Source organism: Terrapene carolina, unplaced genomic scaffold (assembly GCF_002925995.2).
Source record: "Terrapene carolina triunguis isolate 2854851 unplaced genomic scaffold, T_m_triunguis-2.0 Scaffold18, whole genome shotgun sequence".
NCBI lineage: Eukaryota > Metazoa > Chordata > Testudines > Emydidae > Terrapene > Terrapene triunguis.
Window position 1 is genome coordinate 14,264,087 of NW_020664369.1, and position 27,250 is coordinate 14,291,336.

The 27,250-nt window shown below is 39.3% G+C and overlaps 1 protein-coding gene across 6 annotated transcripts in view; it reads right to left on the bottom strand.

Moving 5' to 3' along the window:
• The window catches only part of LOC112116495 (protocadherin-9), an 883,541-nt gene that overhangs the window by 374,177 nt on the left and 482,114 nt on the right, over positions 1 to 27,250 (bottom strand). For 2 of the 6 annotated variants that reach the window (XM_024214010.2, XM_024214007.2), the window contains exon 4: positions 4,027 to 4,044. The exons of the other annotated variants lie outside the window; for them this stretch is intronic. In XM_024214010.2, coding sequence (XP_024069778.1) covers positions 4,027 to 4,044 — 18 coding nt within the window. The remainder of the gene's footprint in view (positions 1 to 4,026; positions 4,045 to 27,250) is intronic. 6 annotated transcript variants of the gene reach the window in all.

Here is a 27,250-nt window from a genome sequence, read left to right on the forward strand (position 1 = left end):
TAAGGTACAGATTGACCTGGATAAGTGGCTGGTCTCTTGGGACTGGAAGCAACCTAAATATTTTGTGATCTTTGGCGTATGGCAAGCAACTATCACTAAATCCAGCTTGCCTGGGTGGCAAGATACACTGGAATGCCCAAGAGGACTGTCTGTGACTCCATGGTAAGCCTGTTATAATGCTTTAGGAGTTCACACTTGCTACCTAGTTGGTGAAATCTAACTGTAGAACATACAACCAGTTTGGGGTCTCTGGCCTGCTTCTTGACAGTCTGCCCTGAGGTTGGCACTCATAGTCATGAGCCACTCCAGAGAGTGTGACATAAGGCATCACTCATTGAATCATTTATTTTAAAGCCAGAAAGGATCTTGTGACCATCTCATCTGAACTTGTGCATAAAACAAATAATTGGACTTCCCTAAATTCATTCCAACTTCAAATCCAATAGCTGTGGTTGACCTACAGCATATCTTTTTAAGCAAAAAATCCAATCTTGATTTAAAAATTAACATGGATGGAGAATACACCACAACCCTTGGTAAATAGTTCTAAGGGTTAATTACCATCACTGTTAAAAAAGTGCACCTTATTTCTAGTCTGATTAGGTCTAGCTTCAACTTCCAGCCATTGTATCTTGTTATACTTTTGTCTACTAGATTGAAGAGCCCTCTATCGTCAAGTTTCTGTTCCTCATGAAACTACTTACAGATGGAGATCAAATCAGCCCTTAACCTTCTATTTGATAAACTAAATAGATTAAGTCCCAGATGCACAAAAGGAGTTAGGTGCCTAAATCCCAGTTTCAGGACCACTGCAATTCACAAAACTCCTGGTGAACCATGTAGGCACCTAAACTCGTTTGGTGAGTAAGACTTTCCAGTAAAAGTTCCCTAGATGCCTATGTTTCTGTCTCTGAGCATTCAGATTGCTGTGTCCCTCTAGGCGTCTGGATGCCTAATTCCCACAGTGATTCACAAACCAGGGGAAGATAGATGTAGGGCCTGCTCAGGTAGGTGTGCTCAGAGGATGCCTATTGGATTGAGTACCACAGGTGAGTTCACACAAAACAGCGGAGGAGAGGGATAGGAGGAAGACCTCCCTCATAACTTTAAACTCAGTGGTTAGGAAACTCACCTGTGATATGCTCTAACCATTGGATTACAGGATATTCTGATGTGGGGGCTCATTGGAGTAGGGGGACTGGATCCTGGGTCTCTTACATACTGGGTGAGTGCTCTCACGTTCTCTCACGTTCTCCGTGGCCCAAGTGATTTATTCACAGTGGAACAGTCATTGGAGAGAGAGAGAGAGAGACTCTGTAGTCCACTGCTTAGCTCCCACCATCCAGGTGTGTTAGCACACAAACCTGGGTGGTGGGAGACCATGGGTCCAGTCTCTCTGCTTCAATCATTCTTTCATTTATTATCCAGAATGCAACAGATTCAACAGAAGAACTGAGAATATTCAGAATATTCCATAGCTCAGCAGTCAGGAGGATCACCAGAGAGATAACAAATCCTGTTTCCCCATCAAGTGATTGGGGGACTTGAACTGGGATCTTCTACATTCCAGGGAAGTACCTTAACCGCTAGGCTAAAAAGTAACAAAGGAGCTCCTTTTTCTTCTTCCCCATGCCCTCAGCTTCTTGTTAAACTGGTGGTCATAGTTCTAGGAGATGGTTCATAACTGAAAATCACTAGGAGATATAAACACCTTCCTGCAGCCTGGATTTAGGGACCTATCTCCATGAGAGGGGTGGGATTTAGCACACACCCTTCTGGTAAGCATCTCTGATAGGTTATTTTAGGTGCAGTGGCGCTGGAACACTTTTAATAGTGGGGGTGCTGAAAGCAGTTTTTACTTTTTACCTCATGCCCTCCCCTTACCCAGGTCTGCACCTCTCCTTATCCCCCAGAGCTGGGGCCAGGAGAAGGGCCGTGTCTCTGGGAGGGGAGAACCCAGAAAGGGGTAAGGGGGCTGAGGCTGGGTCCACAGCTGGGAGTGGGCACAGGGCCAGGAACGGAGCCCCGGGCGTGGGGCCAGAGACTGAGACCCCAGGAGTGGGACCAGTGGCTGGGGCATGGGGCCGGTGGCTGGTATTCGAGCCCCAGGCATGGGGCCAGGGAGTAGAGCCCGGGGCGCAGGGCCAGGGAGCGGACGCTCAGGCTCAGGGCCGGGAGCTGGGTACCAGGTGCAGAGCCCCAGACACAAGGTGATGGCCGGGACCCCACATAAAATCTGGGGGTGCTGCAGCACTCCCGCACTACTAGTTCCCATGCCTATGCTTAGGGGGCTCCCTGCCTAGCATAACCATTTTGTGAACCTATATCTCCCCATTCATTGTACAGGGATCCAAGGCACCTAAACTCAGGTTTTGTGAATTACAGTGATTTTCTGGGTCACTAAAACGTAGGCACTGTGATGCTCCAGGCCTTTGAGTCTCTCACTATGAGGCATGTTTTCTAATCCTTTAATCATACTCATGAATATTTTCTGAATCCTCCCCAATTTTTTCAACCTCCTACTTGAATTGTGAAGAGAACTGACAGAGTATTCCAGCAGTGGTTACACCAGTACCTAATTCAGAGATAATATAAACTTGTATACTACTACTCAATATTCCCCTATTTATACACATTAGTACTTGTAGCCACAGCATTGGACTGAAAACTCATGTTCAGCTGATTATCCACCATGACCCCCCATGTCATTTTCCAGACTCATGGCTTTCCAGAATAGATTCCCACACCATATAAGTATCGCTCGCACTGTATGTTACTAGATGTATGAATTTACATTTGACCATGTTGAAACACATATTTTTCGCTTATACCCTGCTTACCAAGCAGCAGGGCCGCCCAGAGGATTCAGGGGGCCTGGGGCAAAGCGGGGGAGCTTGTACTCAAGTCTCCAAGTCTGCGGTGGCGGCATTTCGGCTGCGGGGGGGCCCTTCAGTCGCTCCACGTCTTCAGCAGCACTGAAGGGCCCCCCGCCACCGAAATGCCGACGATGACCGGAGCGACTGAAGGGCCCCCCACTGCCAAGATACCGAAGACCCGGACCACTGCCAGGTGAGGAAAGGGATTCTCGGCCAGGGCTCGTGGGGCCCCTGTAGGGCCCGGGGCAAATTGCCCCACTTGCCCCCCCCCCCCATGGGCGGCCCTGCCAAGCAGTCTAGATTGCTCTGTATCAATAACCTGTCCTCTTCATTATTTACAATACTCTCAATCTTTGTGTCATCTGCAAACTTAATCAGTAATGATTATACATTTTCTTCCAGGTCATTGATAAAAATATTAAATAAGGTAGGACCAAAGACCAACCCCTGCACAATCCCTCTCGTGAAGTGCAGAAGTCCTCTGGGGTGATTTTCTTTTCAGTTTGAAAGTTCAACTCTCACTTTATTTGTGTAATCAAATAAGAAACTATTGGATGCAGTTTTGTCATGCTACTCGTATTAAATTCTGGGAATCCTTTTATATAGTCAGCTAAATCAATAACTGAAATTAAATAACTGTGGTATCACATAATTTCTTTTTTCCTTTAATACTTTAAGGACATGCCAGGAATGCACTAATGTTTCAAAGAGCTCAGAGACATCATCCGGAATGGTCAATTCACAGGATGTTAAGCCCTGCTCTGTGGGATTCTGAGCAAAAATGTTATCACTAAATAAATCTTTATAGTCATTACTTAAACAAAAAAGTATGTTTCTAAGTTCTCTATACATTTTCCACTAATATGACATCATATATGATGTGCAGTTACAGAACAAAACACGTGTGGATTGCAAACATGACCTACATTCTCCAAAGATAAAGTTGCCATTTTTCAGATTACTTTGACATCCTATTTTGTTTCCCCTTAGTTGTGATAAAAGCATGAGCTTGTGTCACATTTTCCACTTGCCTTTGTTGTGTTTGTTTTATTCTCTATAGTATATTAGAAAGGAAGCTCCTGTTGGTGTTCCATTTTACAGTGTTTACTCTGGACTCCATGTTATCATTGCTGACAGCTGAAAAACCAACGGAGTTGTTGGGAAGTTGCTGAATCTGATTCTGTGTTTGTGGCTCCCCCCCCCCCTTCCCAGACTGACTACATTGTTTTCTTCCTTTGTAATGAATCCATCACAACATATCCTGCCAGCACTATATTTTGACAGTGGAAGCACAAGAAAAAGGCTTGCTTTTCTCCCTTAATTTAAAATGAAATTCATTTGATTATGGCCACAATAAGGACTGTAGTTAAAAAAAGCTGATGAGGGGAACACATTTCTTAAACATTTTCAATTCAATACAGTATTCTTCACTCCCTGCTTTAAACTGTTGTGTAATGTTGATGCACATTGCTAAACAGCTGCCACATTCTACCCCAGAGGTGGCTGCATTTCAACAGCACGTGAAGTATCTCTATGAATAATGCATGCCTCAGCTAATTAAGTTCATAAAGCATTTGAAAGGTGCTATATCATGTAAGTCATTATTAATAAATAGGATGCTCAGTAACGTTTTCAGTGAGCTATGCAGATAACAGATGCAGTACTCCATACAATTCTAGGGGCAAATAAAATAAAACAAAATCTATTTCAGCAAAGTGTCTGTAAAAACATTTGAAAACAGAATTCTAAAGTGAAAAATTTATTCAGAGATCAGAAGTTAATGATAAACATACTTATAACTATCCATACAGCTACCTATGCAGATTTTTCCTATATAGAGGACTTAACTACCCAAGTTTGAACTTGCACAGTTTCTACCAGATTTCCCTCCTTAGGGGTATAAGTGATGTCCCCATATGAATCTAGCAGTATATTTAAACCACAAAAATAAAGAATAATAAATTAAACTCAGAGTTCCATCAAGATTCCTAAGAGCTCTGCTTAATGATAGGGAGACCCATGTGGAGGTCTTGTGCCTCTGACCGTCCTCCTGTCCTACCCAAGATCTGTAAGACAGTGTGACCCATGAGTTCCCATGACAGGGAATAGAAAGATCATGCTGATACTATGTGTTTCCAGGATGATGATGTCCTGTATGGACTTCTGTGGGGTCTGGAGAAATGGAAAACTATACTACAGAGGTGGCACTCCCTTTCTTTCACCCTTCTCACTCCCATTCACAAAACTAAACAGGACAAACTGCCCCTCTGTTTTAATGCACTTTTATAAGTCACCTGGCAAGGCAATGTCAGCATTATTTACCACTTGCTGCCATCATCAATGCTTGTGTCAGTTCAAGGTTTGACAACTGCAGTGTCCTTTATATGGCCTACACCTAAAATTGGAAACAATCTGGTTTAGAAGGTAGCAGTCCTCTTGTTAAGCTGTGAATCATTTTGTAAGCATAAAACACCTGCTCTCCAGATTCTGCATTGGCTGCCTCAAGTTTTCCAGGTGGAGTTTAAGTGTTGTTTTTGACCTATAAATCCCTAAATGCCTTGAGACTTGCCTACCTGAGAGACTGACTCTCCCCATGTGTTGAGATCATCGGAAGCGCTTAAACCAGAGCTCCCTTGGCATAAGCAAGAGAGGGAGCTGCTGGTAGGCAGTAGTGTGTGAGGGATCCTTGACTTTACAATTCACTTCCCAGTCAAACCAAAGTGACTCAAATTTGTTGACTTTTAGAGGATACTAGAAAACCCATCTATGTAGGCATGTATGGAGGGGTATATGTGTATTATACAAACAACAGATGAAACATTCCTCTAAATTACCAGAGCTCAGTTCTGTAAAACAAAGGTTACAGTTAAGTTTAGAACACCATCCCCCACATCTTCCCACATTTTTTTTTAAATTAAAAACAAACAAACAAACAAAGCTACCTCCATTACAGGTTACTAGAAAAGACTTACACAGCCCTCTAGTGTTGCAAAACCTCAGACCCCAACTATAAATAGACATAAGCAATACTAATCTCTGCCCCTCACCCACGCTTTTGCTAGAGAAACACAACTGAGGATACTACTGCTGGGCATAGAGATTATTCAAATAACTTTGGCAGACAGATCTGCACTGCTCATTCTCAAAACACAAGGGAGACAGTACCAAGTACACGACAGCTTAGAAACTGCCTTTGTTATTAATAACTACAATATTATTTTTTTAAAAACTCAGATTAATCAATTTTTTCCAAGAAAAAAAAAATCAGAGATGAATTTAATTTGCTGTGTACTTGTTTAAACAGCTGACTGGAGAGTTTATTATGCCTGATTGCAGGCCTTCAGCAACAGTGACAGCTTCTTCCTCATTTCCCCCCGCTTCTTTCTCAGCAAGTTTCCATTGACAAAGCCTACGGCTATACTCTCAAAAATCATATAAAACCTGACACTGCCAAAATTTCAACCGCGAAAAAGGTGTTCTAAGGTGTTGCCTTTCAAATCTAATTTTAACAGACAACTGTGTTCTGAGAGAATATACCATGATGATAATGTGAGGCACACAGGCTACCCATGGGCTGCAGATGGAGCTGTTGACAAAACAGTTCTAGTCACTTGAGAAAAGCCTGGGCTGGGGACTGAGCATTGTAGAATCTCTCCCCTCTTTTAAAGGGGCATTGTCCTAAATTCTTTTCAACTGCATTCTTGGAATGACAGCATCCAATGACACAAAAGTAAGACATGCTTATACACACTAATTAGTGAATGAAGATTAAAATCAGAGATTATCTAACAAGGAAATAGAAACACACAACAGTTCTACAACACATTAACCCTCTACTGACTAATATAGGAGGTTCTATAAGGGGGCATCCAGCTCCTACTGCTTGTCTGTTAACTGCAGGCATGTGTACACATGACATAATGAAGTATGTGGTTATTCATCATAAAACCTGAAATTTTACAATGCTTTGGTTAGCAGAGGTATAGCAGGATTGAACTTCACTGTGCTCTTGTGTACTTTGCCACTTTCCACAGCTGTAGACCTACCACTATGCCAGCTGATCGCTGAAGCACAACAGTTTATTTTACACTTGAAATTTCTAATAACTATTGCCTGGGGAATGAAGAGAAGCCCAGCTGTTATATTTACTAGCAAAGGATGTTAATTCAACCTTCCTTTGGACAATTCAAATTAAGGTTTCAGATCACAATTATACAAGTCAAGAGTGATGGCATAAACACCATCATGTGATACATGATACAGAAAGAGAAAGCTACCTGGTAATTAAAGTTGCGAGCATGACATTATATTGCCACAACTTCAGTATTCCTCATGCTCCATTTTGAACAAATGAGTGAAGAAAAATAAAGATTACTGCAACATTAAGAACTGAATTGAAATGTACAAGTCAGGATATTAAGTTAAGGTTACTTTGTAATTAACTCACCCATATTACAACTTCTGCTCTCAGTTAGAGAAGATTTTTTTTTAAAGTACTTAGGCAGTTAAAAGCATACCTAAATCTACACAGCAAGCCAAACAGTGATATCACTGGGGCTGTGTGGGGTGTAAGTCAGAACAGCATCGGCTTTTATAGTTATTAATTTTTATAGTTAAAAGACATGCTAGATACTTAGCAAATACAATGGAAAATCACAATCCCAGCCCCAAAGAGCGTACACCATATGTTATAGACATGACACAATGAGTGGAAATGATGAAGGATGGTGGGAATGGGGTATGGAAGATGAGCTTTATGACATTATAGGTGGATTATTGTGACTACAGAGTACCCAATTTTATTTCCTAATTTCTGTGCATTTACATTTGTATCCCCAATATTGCATTAATGTAACTTTATGCCATTTTTTTGTCCTGGGGCAAGAGAAAGAAGAGAAACTGCTCCCTGCATGCATTGTTAGCATTTAAATGGCCAATATTTAAAACTGAGGTCAGATTTAATCTCTTTGTGTCTCAGTTTCCCATTGTAAAATGTGGATTCCATCTCCTTAAAATCTACTGGTGAGACTTAATTCTTACATGTTTGTAAGTACTTTGAGAGCCTCCCATGGACAAGGCAAACACATTATAAGACCCTAAAGACAATGTTGTTGTTATTTTTATTGGGTACGATTTTCAAAAGTTTAGTGATTTTGGGTGTAGAGCTTGAGACAATTTAAAGGAGCCTTCATAATATGCTAACCAACTATCTTCTGGGTCTTTTTAAGGCAACGCCAAATGAGTATCCAAAAACCAGGAACCTAAATTCACTAGTAACTCTTGAAAATCTTGGCCATTATTTATGCACAGGTTTATAATGACAGTTAAAGGCATGGAGTGGTCCACTCCTTGAAAGGCTTAACTCTGTATGATGCTGTATACACTTTATAAATAACAGTAGTAATATAAATAATTAAAAGAAAGTTAATCATTGTTCATAATAATGCTTTATATTCTTCTGGAAGTTCCTTACAGCTGAGAATTGATTTGAATGCATACTGGTTTACAACAGCAGAGGATTAAGCCTCAACTGCCATGTCTTTACCTGTGCTCAGGGACATTAAGTTAATTGGCCACTATTACATACAATTGTACCTGCAGAGTTGTACACAGAGTTGTACCTGCAGAGCTGCAGCAGAACAGCAGATGGTCTGGAAACAAGATGGGGAGAAGGATATCATGGGAGTGGTGAGACATCACATGTTGGCAAAGCAAAGTGAGCAAGGGTAGAGTAAGAAATTAGGTCAAAGATAAGTAAAGGCCAGGTAAAAAGATTTTAGCTGTAGAGACAAAGGGAAAGGACTGATTTTTAAAAAATGCTATATAGGAAAATCAACATGATTTGGTGACACTCTTGATATTGAGTACAAAAAAAGGAGTGGAAGAGGACTCAATAGCTATTTTGGATAGGCTGGCATCAGGAACAGGGGTGCTGGAACAATTTGTATACTGGGGGTGCTGAGAGCCATTGAACAAAACTGCAAACCCTGTATATGATGGAAACCACTTCAAGTCAGGGGGTGCTGCAGCACCCACAGGACCCTTAATTCCAACACCTATGATCTGGAGAGTTGAGAGTAAAAAGACCAGAGCAGAGATTACTATAATCAACAAAAGAGCTGAACAAAGTATATGCAAAGTTTTGAATATAGGTGGAGAGGGATGTTTATTGTATAGTTGACTGCTGTGATTGCTAGATTCTGAGCTAAATTCTTGCGAGCTTACGTTGACTAGTACAGTAGAACAAAGGGAGTTTGTTTGTAACTCTGAAATGTTCGTAACTCTGAACAAAATGTGATCATTGTTCTTTCAAAAGTTTACAACTGAATATTGACTTAATATAGCTTTGAAACTTTACTATGTAGAAGAAAAATTCTTCTTTTAACCATCTTAATTTAAACGAAACAAGCACCGAAACAGTTTTATTACCTTGTAAATTTTTTTAAACTTTCCTTTTTTTGTGGTGTTGGTGATGGGGTGGGGGGTGGGGGTTGGGGGCAGTCTTTGCTGCTGCCTGATTGCATACTTCTGGTTCCAAATGAGGTGTGTGGTTGACCAGTCAGTTCGTAATTCTGGTGTTCATAACTCTGAGGTTCTACTGTATCTAATTTCAATATGACTTTAATTGTGGACTAAGAGTTCATTCCAAGTGAGAGGGAATGGCTGAATCAGCTCCATATGGGGGGAAAAAAACTAGTCTCCTTCTCTTATTTTAATGGGACAAAAACAAAACAGAGACAAAGATGAAATCCTGAGCCCAATGAAATCAATAGCAAAACTCCCACATATGAATATACTGGGTGAAAATCTGGCTACACTGAAATCAATAGGTGTTTTGCTATTGGTCCCAGTGGAGCCAAGATTTCACCCTGTCTCTTTGTTTTGTATTTATCCCATTACAATGAAAGGGAACATGCAGTCTGTCTGAAAAAATGTTATCAGAATTGTAAGAGCACAATTTGTAGTCAGAGATCTAATCCAGGTGACGTCCTGTAGGCTTTGTGGATATTCACAGACTAAAATTGAAAGACTGAAAAAGACAAAGAGAAACGATCAGCAAATTTTCTAAGTTAATGAGCTTTGGACCTACATTCACTAGATTCAACTGTTCAAGATTTCAGGAATGTCGTTTTCTGATAATTATACTACATTCATTCCAAGTCAGAGAACTGAGAAACAGATCTGTGCCTACTATCTTCACATATTCAGACATGCATGCTCCCTTTCCATTAGATTCTGAATGTATCAACGTGAACAAAGTATTTGCTGTATTCATGAAATCACAGAAATTAGAGATGAAGACCTACTGTTTAATAATGCACAACAATAAAAAGCAACCTAGGACAATAATTGAGTAAGTCTAAAGTGAAGCTTCAGGGGGTATGTAGATAGGTAGAACTCAAAGTAAGCGTTCAGCAAGGAAGCTGAAGTTAACTCATAGGCTAGTGAAAAGAACCATGGTATCTGTAGTGACCTCAAGTAATCAAAGCCTCAGGTTTGTATCTCACTCAAAAAGGACAACATCCTTAGAACAGTCTACAGCATTTGGTTAGTAGTGACTCAGTGGGAAACCCACAGAGCTTATCAGGAAAGGATTTCTTCTTCTGTGACAAAAAAACCAACAACAAAAATAAAACTTTTTTTTTTTTGTTTTTTGACAATGAAAAATAGAAAACATTTAGTTTGGAGGTTTTCAGGGGAGTATTTTGGGGGGAGGAACCCACAAGAACTTTTATTTTCAAAAATTTCCATTTTGTTAACAAAATCCTGTCAAAAAATTTGTAAAGGAAAATGTCCGTCTTACTCTAGAATAAGGACATCCACTCGATCATTGAAACAACTTACAGTAGAACCTCAGAGTTATGAATACCTTAGGAAAGGAGGTTGTTCATAATTCAGAAATGTTCATAACTCTGAACAAAACATTATGGTTGTTCTTTCAAAAGTTTACAGCTGAACATTGACTTAATACAGCTTTAAAACGTTACTGTCCAGAAGAAAAAGGTTTGCTTTCCCTTTTTTTTTTTTTACTATAAACATAATTACAGTTTAACACAGTACTGTATTGTATTTGCTTTTTTCCCCCGTCTCTGCCGCTGCCTGATTGTGCACTTCCAGTTACAAATGAGGTGTGACTGGTCAGTTCATAACTTTGGTATATCCTGATGTGACAAGAACAGTCCAAGGAGATGTGATCACGTGACAGCCATAATACACAGTAACACATCAGCCTTTTTATATATCAAGTGAACTGATCCTGTTTTTCTGGCTAATCAAGATGGTTGCCCTCTGCATTTAATTTTACTTTTTTTTTTTAAAATGCAAGGATAACAAAACCCCAGTTATTGTTTCTTCCTGAAAAGATGTTTGATGTTAATTACAAGTTAGAAAATAAAAGATAAATCTATGCCTTCTGTTAATTCACATATATTCAGAACATAAGGCTTGATTTCTTTACTGCCTTGCACTTTGTGTAGTCATTTACACCTACACAAATTGAGTGCAAATTGGATGTAAAATGCTACTATTCTCATCTGGAAATATGTTACATCTATTTTGCACTTATTGGCACAAGTGTAAATGACTACAAAAGGTGCAAGATAGTGCAGAATCAGGGCCACGGTATGTGGAAAGATTGCATGAATTAATCTGAATAAAGTGTTTGCTGTGTTCATAGAATCTCAGAAGTCAGAATGGAAGAGACCTATTAAGTTTTCTTCCATTTCTGCCTTCCTATAGATTCAGGATTTCCCTATAGAAAATTCTCCAGTTCTTTGTCTAGTCCACTTTAAATGATTCAAGCACTGAGACTGCCACTACTTCCCTTGGCAGAGTATTCTACAGTTTAATAGATCTTGCCATGAAGAAATTTGTCTATTTTCACTGCATATTCAGGCTTTTATTGTTATCCTATCAGCCTAGATATTTCCCTTGGACCACCCTGAAGTCAATGAGCAGCCCCACGCTGACTTCAGTAGTATTGGGATCAGGCACTTACTGTTGACTCCTTCTTCCTTATGAAGGAACTTACACTAAATACTTCAACACAAGTGTAGGATCAGCCTGGCCTTACTGTTTGTCTAGTCTGATGTGTGATTCTGTGTTTGTCTAGTCAACTGGAAGTTGCTAAAAATGCTGTTTATAAATAAATCTTTAACCAGCCCAAAAGAAAAATCACTCTACTATTGTTTAATGCCAAAACAATTCACAAGTCAAATCACTAAACACATCTGCTGATAAGTGTGCCCGTGATATTGGAACTACATCACAATTTGCAATTAGAACCATTCAACCTTGTCCATGAAAGAGGGGAAAAAATCTGACCTGAATTTTAAACAAAATTCAGTGATAACAGACTACAGGCTCACACCAATTTTATTTTCATGTTACATCTACCTGTCATTCCTGTATTTACTGGTGCAACAAGAGTGGGCATTAAAATGGGGGATGACAACACCCATAACTGTCCTAACCTTATCAATTTTAAGCTCTTATAAGCTGTGTAAAACAGTTCATCATCTCCTCCAATGCAATGGCTGTTTTATACAGTTTGACTATGTGATGAAAGAAGCTAGTTGACATGCACTTACCGTATCAGGCCCTGGCACCTGCACTGCAGACACTAATCAAAGTGCTCCTTCAGAGGGGTGAAAGAATCGCCATTTGTAATGCAATAATTAGGCTGGGTAGAAGGGCCTGAAAAGTAAATCAATCTAGTCTGCTCTCCAAATCTGACACCATTCTCTTGGCAGATTGTTAACATAATGAGACAGAAGCCTACAAAAGGTCCCATAAAAGACCTATGTCTTTTTTTCCCTCTTCTTCCCTTACTCTTGCAATGCTACTTACAACATAATTACAGACAATCCTACACCAGAATAAAAGCAGCAACTTCTAAGAAGCTCATCAAAAATAATTTGGCAGAACAGACGGGCTATATAACACAGCAGCAGGCTAACACTCTTTGTCCTTTTCAATAGAGGTTATTTTAACCTATTCCCTCCCAGAACTACCATGCTAATTTCTTACAAGGAACAATGATGAAGAGTTCCAAAAATAGGACACGGAAGATAATTCATATAGTAGCTTAAAAATCCTGGATCTTATTCTCCACTTACTTAAACTTGGATAAATCAAGAGTAACTCCAGTGAAGTCAAAAGTATTATATGGGCGTAAAAAATTGTGAATAAAGAGAATCAGGCCCAATGTGATTATTATGAATTTTAACAAGGAATAGATCAGCCATTTGAACAGACTTGTTTTCTTTGTACAACCACTATAACGGAAAGAGCATAGCCTGATTAGCTGGCCCAGTCTAGCAATTTAATTTCATTAAGTATGACAGCTACACTGTTTAAAACTAAGGCTATGTCTACACAACCACTTATGTCGGCAAAACTTATGTCGCGCAGAGGTGTGAATATTCCATCCCCTCAAATGACATAAGTTACACTGACATAAGCACTAGCGTGCACAGCGCTATATCAGTGGGAGAACTTCTCCTGCCAACATAACTTATGCCACTCATGGGGGTGGGGTTTTTATGATGATGGGAAGGCTCTCTCCTGTTGGCATAGACCAACACTGCACCGTTGCAGTGTTGTACATGTAGACATGGCCTATGCAATACTTACTTATTAATTGTATTACCATAGCACCTAAGATCTCCAGACAGGGACCAGGACCCCACTGTGCTAGGTGCTGTACAATCACACTTTAAAAAACCACATGCAATAAAACCCAAACAAACCCATCCCTTATGCTAAGTAGTCCTTTATTGCATATATCAGTAAACATATATTGTATGAGTACTGCAACATAATGACTACGCTAATCTTTCTTCTACCTCAATCGCATAGATATTAGTTATTGTACATCATTTAGCATCGCTCTAATTAGCCACTTCCAGCTACATAAACAAGATGTAATCACTGTCTTATGTCACTTACAGGGTAAACTTTGTGTAGTTATGGCTTGATAGACTCTTACAGTATATTCACCTAACTGGCTTCCAAAAATAATGTTGTATATACAACGAATACACAATACCTGATTGAAGGCTGTAATTCAATTTCAGTATTCTGTCATTGTTCAAGAACTGTTTGAGATGTATTCTTGTTCTTTGACTTTAGCAGAACTCCATGATTAAAGGAATAATATTACATTCATTCAAACCATCTGCCTTATTCTGGATGTACTTCCACAGTGCATTTTCTCAGTTTTCCTTTGTTTTTTTGCCTCTGGTCATGTGAGCAGTATGACTAACTTCTTTCAATACTCATTGTGGCCAATGTCAGTGATTAAATTCGGTAAGAAATCAAGAAACTCATTGATAAGTACTGTCACTGGCTTTTTTGAGCAACATGCTTATATTCAATATACAACTATATTCTATCACGTGATACTAGGTGGATTAAAGGTTCCAGACCTTTGTCAAGAGTTTCACAAAGACAAAGATTTTGAGGACTTCTGGGAAGTTTTGTAGCTCCTTTCTGCAGCACGGGAAGCACAGTGCCTACCATTAACAATGGTGATCTCTGCTTGCAAAGAATCTGCAATGTTGGAGCCTAATAGTTTTAAACAATATCTTATCCTGATTTTATTTCCTCTACAGTATAATATCTTCAAATTATACATTTCACCTACCACTTCATGGTAACTGACATCTATTTAACAGCACACTGAAGCTGGACACATCAGTAGTTAAGGACAAATTAGGCTGAACATTCCCTCCAATCTGAAACTTCTGGGTAAACTTTGGTAATCAAAAGGAGTTTGGCCAAGATACCAAAGTCAGCATGATCTTTAATGAACTCAAGTGTTTAGAATAATAATTATACCTCATGAAAAAGTTGACACTATCAGCAACAAAATGTCCCCGCTCCAACAGTGTTATGGAGTGAACACTCATTCAATATTGACTCATCTAGAAGAGCACCACCTATTGAATCACTTATATATTACCTAAATTAGATTATCAGAGCACACACCCAACTGCTTTACTTACACAAGTTAATGGATTTGAGAGGATGTGATAAGTGTCCTGCCTGACATATGACAATATACTGTAGCAAGTTGGCCATTGTAAATCGGTTGCTTTGGTATTTCTTGGCTTGTCAAGATGGATACCATACTAAGTTGTTTTTATTGTAATTCCCTTTTACAAAGAATATATGACTTCACATATTTGAGAAGCTAAGCTATCAAGTAATGTTACATGGCTTTTTATATTATGATTTTAAATAGTTTATTATGCATTTTTTAAATTTAAAAATGATTTGTTCAAAGCTTCTCTCATGAAAAGAGCATATTCGTTCACTCAGGGTACCTCATCCACCTATCAGAAATGGATCCTGACTGGTTCATTCATAGAGACGTACTTATGAACACAATGTATGATTTTGCATAAAAGAAGAGATTAAATAATTCTCTCCATTTTGTTAAGTGGTAATGCCCACTATTACAGAACATATCAGCATTGTAGTTAAGGCAGAAGCTGATTCTTACACAGTATGTGATAAGCAGTATTGTTGCCTTGGGCAAAACTGATAAGGGTCAAGAAGACTAGGCATTTCTTAATGTTGTTTTCTTTCTGTAAGTTACCAGACACACACTGATGATTCACGATTTACTGCACAGCTCAAATAAATACAGTTTCTATAGAGTTTGCCTTTTTCTCAGATAAAATCCCAAAAGGAAGCAACAACCACCAAAAACAATATTTTGGCTTTTGGAAGAAAACTAAGGTGAATAATCATTGAAAATGATTCCAGTTCCAGTTTATTTTTTACATAAGGAAATGAAAATGATTGCAATAGAACAAGCAATGACATCAAAACGACAAAAAATGGGGAAGAGGGGCTTTACAACAGAAGAGCATGTGTCTCCCCTTTGGATGTCTGGCATACAAAGGGAAATCCATATATTTTGTTAGAAACTTCTGAAATATTAAATAAGGCAAAATTCTCTGTCTGGACCACACTGCAAAACTCCCACCTGCAGTGCAGATCTCTATTGCATTTTCTATGCACTTCAATGCACAGTCTCAGAGTAGTTTATGCAATAAAGATCTGCATCAACAATCAGTGCTCACTGCTTCGACAGCACAGCTGGGGAAAGATACTCAGAAATTGCTATTAGTAGTGAACCAACCTCTAAGTTACTCTTCCTTATGCCCTAGAGCCCCAGTACCTGGAGCAGTGGTGGGCAACCTGCAGCCCATCAGGGTAATCCGCTGGCAGGCCGCGAGACAGTGTTTACATTGACCGTCCACAGGCATGGCTGCCCGCAGCTCCCAGTGGCCGCGGTTACTTTAAGAGATTAGAATTTTTGTTTGTCCACTGTGTGCATTTGACATCACTTAGTACATAGTCAAATTTGACTGTTTCTACTATGTATCCAGTCAGTCTCCCTGTTTGTGTAGGTCTTCATACAGCAGTAACAAAGACAAAAACATTTTTAAAACCACAAAAGAAAAATGGCTGGAGAGATTTGCAGAGAAGAAGAGGGGCTATGAAGGCTTTTAAGACATCTTTGGGCTCTGTCAATCCTGGGCTGCGGGGACCCCAGGCTGCATACCTTAGACTGCATTAAGGGCCTGTCTACATTACAGCAGCCTCTTTGGGCTGCCCTTTGAGCTGTGGCATTGCTTAGAATCTCTGAAGTGCTATGGGACTGCCCCCAGTCATGGCTCCTGATAGGGTCCTCAGGAGGCAGCCTTATCACTTCAGTAGTTCTTGTGCTTTTAGGGCCTTTTATGCCATGACAGTCCTTATATGCAGGGTAATGGGGCTAGAGCAGGGTGAGGATCTTGCTAAGTGTCCCCATAGGTGACTTGCCCCGTGCCACACAGCGAATCATTAGCATAACTACAAATACAACTCAGGAGCCCTGTCTCTAGCCACTAACCACACTTCTGAGAATGTCAAATCAAAGACCTAGGAAAGGAATGCAACTGTATATGTTTCTCTCTAACCAAGTGAATGCCAGTTCTGAATATAATGCTGCAGATCCCAACAATAATCTACTATGTACACAGACACTCGCTCTTCCCTGTTGCTTGTGTGGGACTTTCACAAGGCAATATGGGAGAGAAAAAACACATTTTTAAAATAGAAAAATTGTGATTTTAAACCCACAGAATAGGGCTCAGGAATTCGCAAACAGGGAAGTAGGGACAATGGAAGCTTTTTGGTAAACTTTGTTCTTGGGCTTTTAAGACCAGAGTGGGCTGAGGGTTGGAGGATGTTTATGGGGAGCCTTTGCTATTGTACTGTGCATTTTAATTGATGGGAAGTCTGTCATTTTAAAAAATATGAATAAATAATATGGCACGGAAAGAATAGAGTGTCACCAGTATCTTCACCTACTGTATTAGTGGCTCTGATATGGCAAAGAATTCATTTATAGAGACATCTGTGCTCCAAGGGGAAAATTCTGTCAGACACATGAGTATAACCCAGAAAACTTCCACTGATTTCAGTGCAGCTATTCCTGTATTAAACTGGAGAAACAGAGTATAATTTTGTTCCAAATCTTCAATAGAGCTACTACAATACATGATTTGAGGATAAAAAAAAAAAAAGAATGTTTTCTGTCTGATGGTTGTATGAGATTAAGCCCATTTCAGACATGGGTCCTGTCCTACAAAACAACTGGTTCTATCATGCATATTTTTGTCTTTCAGAAAATGCAGTCCTGAAGTAGATTGTGAAATTATTATTATTAGGATAGAGCTGTACAAACACATAATGAGAGATAATCCTCCCTCCCCCAAAGAGCTTGCAGCCTAAATAAACAAGACAGACAAATGGTGGAAAAGGAAAGAGATTCAAAGATATGATAGGACAGTAACAGAAATGAGAACAGAACCCAGATAGCCTGAGTTGCAGTCAACTTTGTTATCCGCTGAACCACATTACCTCTCACAGAACATACATACACTCCCACCACCCTGGTGCTGTAATATGTTGTCTAACCATCATGAACCTAGTTAGTTCTGACTTTTATTGAAGCTACAGATTTTTATGAATTTGTCATGTTACAGATGAATCCCTCCCTTTCAGATGCTAATTAAGTTTTCCCTGTACTCTCTCATGAACCTCCACAAAACCTTTTATCAGAGCCATTGTCATTACCTGACAAAACAAAGAGGCCATCAAGGCAAAAACTGTCTTTCAACAGAAATTTAATTTAAAAAAAAAGAGAGCAGATAATAAAGCTCTTCTAATAGTAAATTAACCCCCAATTGAACCACCTGATTATCTGTTTATCTTGCATATCCTTTAATTTTGTCCATGCTTATAAAGAAGAAATGCCCATCACTTTTCCTAAATAACTTGCATCACTCTGGACATATAAGGAGGCTGTGGGCCCAGTTACTAAACTCTGATAATACACACACGTTAATTGCTTCAATTAGATCATCCACAGTGAATAACTTTATACAACCTATAGGGATTAACAAGTTCTTCCTGAAACACTACGAACAGTTACGCAGGGATGAGAAACTATCAGAGCTGGCAGAGGAACAAAAGTGACTTCCTACGGTTAGTTGTCTTTGCTACTTTGTGTGCAGGTTTAGTGCAGAAGGGATAGGAAGTAGCTATTGTTCAGGTCATCCAAATACGAAAGAAAGTACGAGCCAAGACTGGCCTGAAGCAGATTTCTATAAGGACTTTAGACTGGCCATCTCTTAAAATCCCAGCATTGCTGAGCCAGGAGAAGAATTTCCTCTCCTCACACTGGATGTGTTGCACAGCAGATCATGGCATTAATATTTTGACACTGGTCTTTCACATTCTGTTTTCCCTTCCCATTCATTTTCTTCTTTTCCCCCGGAAGCATTTATCTGGTATAGCAAGAAAGTGAAAGTCAAATATTTTTAACCAATACAAATCAAAGGGATTCAATGTTCACAAAAAGTGAATACAGCCAATGTATATTTTTAAAATGGAACAAATATTCATAATTGGGTTTTTTTAGAACTTTATTTGTCCAATTCTACAGACTAACTCTGATATTTAAAATCGAATCAACATTTTTCAACTCAACTTCAGAGGATTAGAAGGAAATTAGTATGCCCAGATCAAACAGGTTATTTCCTGTGCGGCAGACATTTTTGCAGCTATATATAGACACATGCACAAGGAGTACAAATAAATACTATTTTATTTTTTATTTTTTATTTTTTTTACTTAAACCGGTGGGCATACATTTTACTTAAGGATACTAAGCGAAATTTAAATTCACGCTTTGGGCACAATATCCAAGAAGTGGAATGGATGCAAACTATCTCCTGAACACAGAAATTCCACCTTGCAGCTAAATCCATGACATCCAACTGCTGTTCCAAGACCGTACATGCTGTAGTGAGACTAGGCCTGTATAGGGAGACTTGCACCCCAACTAAATTTATGGTGGTTGGGATGAGAGAGATGCTTACATTACCCCAACATGTTAGGCAAAGCACTTTGTCATACCTTATGGGTTCATGCTTAAACCTCTAAATTCTGGGATATGATCAGGAATGCAACTTTATTAACTTAACACATCTGGCAATGACTCATTCAGTACAGGTCAATCTCCCATCTGTAATCCATACCACCTGGGAGACTACTACCCCCCATACACACACCATCCTTCCTCCAAACCCTTAACTTGGTCTCAGCAGCATTGCTCAGACCCTTATACAACTTTCCCTCCCCTTATACAAGGATTGAAGATATGGGAGGCGGAGAAAGCGAGTGATCCTTTGCTGTACCAGGAGCTGCACCGCCCCCCCTTCCCCCACCCCTCTCCACACAGTCACCTAATGGTGATTCCAGTTCCACTGGACCCCTGTGAAGTGGGAACAACAAACACCTGAATAATCTGACTGACCTGCCTGGTCTGCAGAGAGGAAGGAAAAAAATCCACACCATTTGGGCCAGTCTGGCAGGGAGGGAAACTTTCTTCTCAGCCCAAAATATGACTGGCACCTCACCAAGAATCTCAGTCCTACTCTAATCCAAAATGGAGTTTGGGGCAGGAGTAGAGGGGGAAGAGAACAGTTGCTCCCAAGCATGGAATGGAGTCCTAGGAAGGAAAAAGGTCCGATAAACTACACCCTTTAATGTATTCAAATCAGCCACTATTCTGTGGATATAAAACCCTTTCTAGTCCCCTCCTCTAATCCCATGAAGATGCTGAGTGCCCACGTAAGGGTGGAGAAGAGGGGATCAACCCTTAAAAAAGCCCCTTAGGCTTGTCCCTGCTGACCAAGACAAATCACTCCACACCGCTGAGGCTGCTGGAGGTGACGGGGAAAGAGCTGCATGGCTAAATTGGAAAATTTGCCCCTCTAGGCCCATGCTTCTCTGGCTCACATGGGTGAAACTTCCATTGAAGAAAATAAAAACTTCATTTCTCCTTGTGACGGAAACACCGGGACTCACTCCCCACTTGTCAAGCAGGGCCTGGATTTGTTAATCTTTCCCAAGCCTTTTGAGGAGAAGATAGTTTGGAGGGCGTGAGCAATATGAGAAAGACTGCCCCTTTTAATATTGGCTGCTTCACTAAGCCATCTTTTTTTTTTTTAATTCAGGGTCAGTGTGGATGGCAAGTTGCTGCATTTGGGATTTTTATCCTATACATTTGGCTTATTTTAATTGTCTGTGCAAGTGTCAAGAGCAGTGGGCAGGCACTTTTAAATACATCTGAAGAAACAAGTGAAAATAGAGGAAAGGATTTGGACCCAAAAGGCATTGGCTAAAAAGGCAAATGTTTGACTTATTATTTAATATAGGCTGTTACAAGAATTTAAGCTTCTTTTCCTATATAAAAAACTTTTATTTATGGTGTTTTCTAATTATGCTTTATAGCTTTTAAATTTATCATTGTTCAGCAGTAGCTCTGCTTTGATTTCATTTTTGGCTACATAAGGAAACTGAATGCATTGTGTTATCCTGACACTCTGAAGAATGTCTGACCTTGTTTCAATTTTTTTTAAAACGGGAAAAACCCATGAGACAACATGACAAGAATGCTCCTTTTGCCATGTACAAAATTATGCTTTCACTGTGAAACAGACATGTTCTCCATCTGAAAAGAAGAGTTCATTTCCCATGCCCTTCGTTCTTTAAAGGCATAATAACAATAGCATACATTTTGAAGTCTGCTTCCTCCACTATTTCATCCCTAAACCATGAACAAAACCTGTGTGTTCTTGAGGTAGCAACAGCGATTAATGAGCAAAGGGCATTATTGCAAAAATGGTATAAGACTTACAGAAAGTACTATACTTAGAAACATTGGAAATCCAGAATATCCCATAGTGAATTAAATCTTAGTGGTCTGGAGGCAAGTATGCATGCAAGCACCCAGACTGGAGCGGGTCAAAAAATGATGTGGATTTTATTCTCCCCCAACACGGAAAATTCAACATTGTATTTAAAATAAAAATAAATAAATAAACAAATAAATAAATAAATAAAGTTTGGTTTCACTTGGAAAGTTTTCTGCATTTGTCCAAACACCCCGTGTTTTTTGGTTTTTCCACAAAAGGGCAACATTTTCCGCAGAAAGCAGACACTGTAGATACTCTACAAATGTGCAGCACCTGCCTCAAATTGCTTACAATGTATGTACTAGATTGTGACCTTTGCTGATCATTCAAACAAAGAGATAAGGGAGCATAAGAATATGCAAAGGGTCACATCAGCAGGGGACCCTTATTAACTCCAGCCAGGATTGATGAGATACTGGAATGTCTCTTTGAGTTGGAGGAAGCAGGACAGAAAAAGTTCTACATGGAAATGCCTAGGAATAGCCAATATTTAGGAGAAAGCTTAGGGTGAGCTTTATGCTTTGATGTCACTTACATTAACAATAAAGGTAAACCCCACGAAGGGAACAACTTTGTAATATATTCCTTGTGTGTATCCTCTGTTCAGGGCAGGTGGGAATGCCACCTGCTCACAAGGACAATGCCACATTTAATGAAATTCACAGAAGACGCTGAATTGGGAGGGAATAAAAAACCAGAAACAGACATAGGGAAATGAGAAATAAAAGAAAACTACAAAATGAGATTCAAACACACATGTAGTCAATGGGAAAGAGAAAATTTAACAGTAGTAATGCTGAAACAGACTTTCAAATGATAGTCTAAAGCAAATTAGGTGTGAGTTAGCAGTACCGTATGACAGGAAGAAAGGGCAACACAAACAGGCTGCAGTAGCAAAGGCATCTTGGAACATCCACAAAGTTATTGATAAGTTGAAGGAAGCTCTGGCAAGAGCAACAGAATTGAGGAGTGACATAAATCTACAAATATTTCAAGGCTATTAACACTAAAAAAGCAGAGCAATTATTATGAAAGTACATGTTATAGTAACTGTGAGTATAAGGGTAAAATTCTCACAGAAATTTTAAGCTACATTTCTGGAAAAATAAGGACACTGAAATCCATTTGGCTGTGGAATAATCTGGCAAAGATAGTGGTGGAGGTTCATTGCTTGAGACATATAAAACTAGACTGGACAAAATGCTGGAAAATATACAACAGAGAACGGCAGTGGAGTGGGGCAGAGTGGTCTATTAGACCTTTTCCATCTGTATGAATCAGAATGCTTCATATTGCCTGGGGTATTACTCACAATATTAAACAATTACAAAGAAAAGGTGGTTAAATCTGGGGTGCTGTTACAATTGATCATGGTTGGGAGTCTGCTTTAATTTTAACCCAACTGGCTCACCTATATTCCTAATTAGCAACTCTCTTTGAGAAATGCCAGGAAAATGGAGTTCACTTTGATGAAAGTAAAGCAATTTGGAATTTAATTTCCTATAAAGGGTCTCTACTTCACACCTATTTTAATCAATTAGCCCCCCAAATCACAGTTACATGAAGATATTTGTCCATGAGAACAGAACATTTTAACAAACAAGTTACAGTGAAAGCTCTTTATTAGCCAACCTTCTGTCTTAGGACACCAATCTTAAGTATCACCAAAGATATTGAGTACAACTCTGGATCATTTCTTTTTAATCTATTCAAGTCAAGCAACTGATTATATATATATATATATATATATATATATATAAAGTCACTAGAGTGGTCACTTAAGATTAGCTTTTATTGCACATAAGAAAGTGATGCTTACAGTATCTGTTGCTAAAGTATAAACAGTTGCCAATAAAAGAAGAATTATGTGTTTATCCCTTAGCCAAACTCTCCAATAAATAAAGTTTCAGTGGTTGGGAAAGGTCAGGTGAGAAGGAGTATATATATATATATATATCACAAACAATAAATAAATAAAACCCCCAGCCTCTTCACAAAGATTTTACAGATATTCACACACACACACATACACATATGGGTGCATTATACAGATGCATTCGAAATCTTTATGCGGAAGAGTGGGAGTATTTATAAAACAAGGATTTCAAATGTTAACATGTTTGTGAAATTGAAAAAAAAACCAGGAAATTTATAATGAAAACCTACCCTCCACATTTTTCTGATGCCATGTAATCATGCCTCTTCCTTTATTTGTTCTGTTGATATGATTTAAGAACAAAGTGTTCTTCATTCTGTATTGCAGGTTGCGTCAGTTTCTTGGGGAAAATTAACCTGGCAAAGAAACTGCTGTGAAACATGTGCTCATCTAGCCCTTTCCCTATCATACTCCTGAATGCACAAATTTGCTGTTTGGAAGAAGTATGAAACTGAGGAAAATGTTCAAATGTAACCCATGCTTCTTCTCCAAATCTTCATAGGATGTATGAGAAGTACTAAGGGGTGTCAACTCCCATCTTCAATTTTACACTTAATATGCCCACCATCACAACATCTCTCCCCCATACATGAGACTCTCCCACACTACTTCCTCCTTCTGTTACCAGGCTTCCTTAAGTTCTCTTTCCCCAGCAGTTACCTCCAAAACAGTTACACCGTGTAAGATTTCCCCCATGTCTTCACTCATGAGGTCTCCACTGCCAGTTCCACAATCAGCCTGTGAAATTCCCCCACAATACTTACTCTCATCCTCTTCTCCCTAGATCCCCAGGCAATACAACCCCCCTCCCTGTTTTCTTACAAAACTGTAGGCACACTAGCTCCCCTCTTCCTTCTGTTGCTTCTTACTGAATCAAAAAAGTTGGGGTTGCTGGAGGGATTGGAATGTAAAGCAGTTATGTCCTGCTGGCCCTAAATCTCTGATCTACTGAGCGGGGAAAGAGGAACTTACAATCAATCTGTCACCATGTACAAACAGATAGGTGGAATGTAATTTTGTTTTCAAGATCAGTATAAAGTCATTTAGAGCTCAATTCTGCCACACTTACTCACACTGAGTACTACTTAATACTCAATTGGGATTACTTGCAATATAAGGGTGTCAAAATCAGGCCCTTAGCATTATTCTTGAATTTAAAGTTATGTATTAGAAACCTAAATCCAGTGCCCAATGAAGTCAATGGGAATCTTTTTTGTTAATCTCAATGGATCAGGTCCCAAAGAAGCACAACATAGATTGTATTGATCTAGCAACCACATGTCCCAGTTTGCAGGTATACCCAGAACTGGATCCAATCCATTGCCCTATCAATGTCTTGAACTTTTCAAAGCATAATACTGACCCTACACAGGTGGATCCCAAAGTAACATTTTTTTTAAACAAAAAATTTGTTTTAATCATCAGAAAGGGGTCTCCATCTGCAGAAAGGACATTTATTATGTATGACATTAAAATACTATGTGACATATGTGGGTTGAAAAATATGAAGCGATCACTTTCATATTAGTTCATATAGGAGACATAAATCCAACATAACATACCATATTTATGGTTATGCACAAAAATAGTATTGTGTGTAAGTCAACATTGGTCTATACAAAATTGGTGAAATCTTGGCACCAGTGAAGCCAATGGGACTTCTGTCATTGAATTCAGTGGGGCCAGGATACCTAACACAAAACCAAAAAAGCAAGGAATGAAAAAGGCATCTATCAGTACAACCCCCCCTAATTCCGACACTCAGGCATACACCCCTTCACTTGAACACTCACCATACACATCAGACAACTCTGCTCCTTCCTCAAGCTCCCTAACACAACTAACTAAACAGACTTCCCCTATACTTCATTCCTACTATCTTTTCCACACAGTTCTGCAGAAACTCACTCACTCCTGTTTGGGACTTTGGCCAATAACTTCAAGTGAAGGAAGAGCAGGCTTTAGCAGGTTTACAAATATAAAAATGTGTTAAAAATGGAAAGTGCAGAAATCTCAGAGAAAGTGTTTGAAATCAATAAGGAAAGATTTGCCTAACATAGGGCTCAATCCTTAACTGTTGGAGTAAATGGGAGTTTCTATCAACTTGAATGGAAGCAGGATAGTGATGAGAAAAATCTCAAGATTTACAGTGAGACCTTACAGAGCCTTCTCTAAATTTCACTGTACTCAATGGAGAGACTTTCATTAATCTCCCTAGGTCCTCAATTCATTATGCAGAGATGTCCAGCGGCGTCACCTGTTGGTCAGAAAAACCCAATTATACTCAACCTGTGTTCTCAAATGTAAAGGACTGTGCCAACAAAACTCTCCTGTCAACAACTATAGAAAAGTATGCAAAAAATCAAACCACTACTTCTGGTCATGCATCTATTATATGTGACACCAACTACAATTGATGCATACATATAACAAACTTTACAGCTTATGATTGTGTGTGAGTGTGTCTCTGGTACACAGTGGCCCTGGAATTATTAACAGAAGTTGAGTGCAATATCTGTAGCCATTGATTATTTCAGCAGTTGGAACTGGCACTTGACCTCTGCTTGTGAACAGCTATATATGGCTGAGATTTGATCCAAGATAACAAAGCAGCATCTTTAACTTCCCTTTTATGTTTGTTTCTCAGCTCCCAGTGTTCTAGCATTTCACAGTCCCTTTCCAGCTCATGAAATACCTTTTCTTCCCCATTATAATCTCCTTCATGGGTTATAGAACAAGAGCCTCAATAGATATCCTCACTTGTGAATTGCAATTTTATTGTTTAGCCAATTATAGTTCTGAAGTATCAAAACAGGAATAAAGCTTGATCTGTCCTTAGTGGAAATCTAGAACTAATTTTAACTTTAAGCAGGCCTGGTCCTGCTAATTCCTCGTTCCTTCTCAGTGTTTATCCACCAGAAGTGATTACTTTGCTTGGTTTTAGATTATTAGTCAAGCCACAATAGCAAATGAAATTTTATTTTGCTGATAACTGACATTATAAGGGACATGGAAGCCTCTAATAAGCTAGTTACAGTAACTACCATTTGTTTATGATATAAATGTTGCTTTAGATATGGTGTCCAATAACTGTCTCAGTAAGAGCATAGAAACGTATACAAGAAACATAGCTCTTTGCCAACATTTAGGTCTGGTTCATTTCATTTTGTTATTGCTGCTGCTGCTGCTGCTGGTTTTTTATTAATCTTTACTGGAGCAGACCTGCCAAGTGTCCCATGTTTGGCAGATCTGTCACACATTCATGGTAAAATGTAACACATTTGTGACAAGAGAAGGAGAGAGCGAACCCCCGTCCTCTGCCTGCTGTTAATATGTTTGTGCACTTCACAACCTTTATTAACCAAAGTCACTTTTCTCTACCTTAGTGGAAGGCAATCATCTTTCATCCATTTTACAAATTAGATAACTGAAAGGTCTCTTCAGGCACAGAAGGGACTAAAATCCCCTACCCTAATATAACAGACCCAAGGGTCATCCACTTCTCCAAACTGCTTTTTCGAAGACACGAATTACATTAAGTGCTTATGTGACCCACATTAACACAATGTTAGTCTTTAGTCCCCTTGATGGTTAGATTTCAAATAGGGGTTTGTGTGTCTGCTACCACCTCCATGGTAGTCAGCTTCGTACTTTAACTAAAGTGGCAGAAATTTGTGCTTTTAGATCCAGAGGTCCCATATTCAGTCCTCAAAGACAACCCAAACATGGGCATTGTTATGCTTGCTAAGCTGTCTCCAACACAGACCAGTGCCTAATAGGAGAATTCAAACCCAGTTGATTTCTCCTCTGGCATTGCTTCCAAAATCTGAGAATCACTGAGGTGGAGAATTTCCTTCTCCTGCCCCAGTATAGAGCACAGAGGGCTGACCTGTGCCTTCTTCAAGATGCACACTAATGGTCTGTTTGCGCATAATGTTTACTGTGTAGGTAAAAGAGTTGCTGCTATAAGAAGAAATCAGAAGTGTTCCACTGAGAATCCATTTTTGAACTATGTTGTGTAAATTCAATCAGTGTCTTTCACTTCATACCATGGGCAATATTATCCAAACAGTAATGGAAATGAACAGTTTTTGTTTTCTGAAGATCAGGCG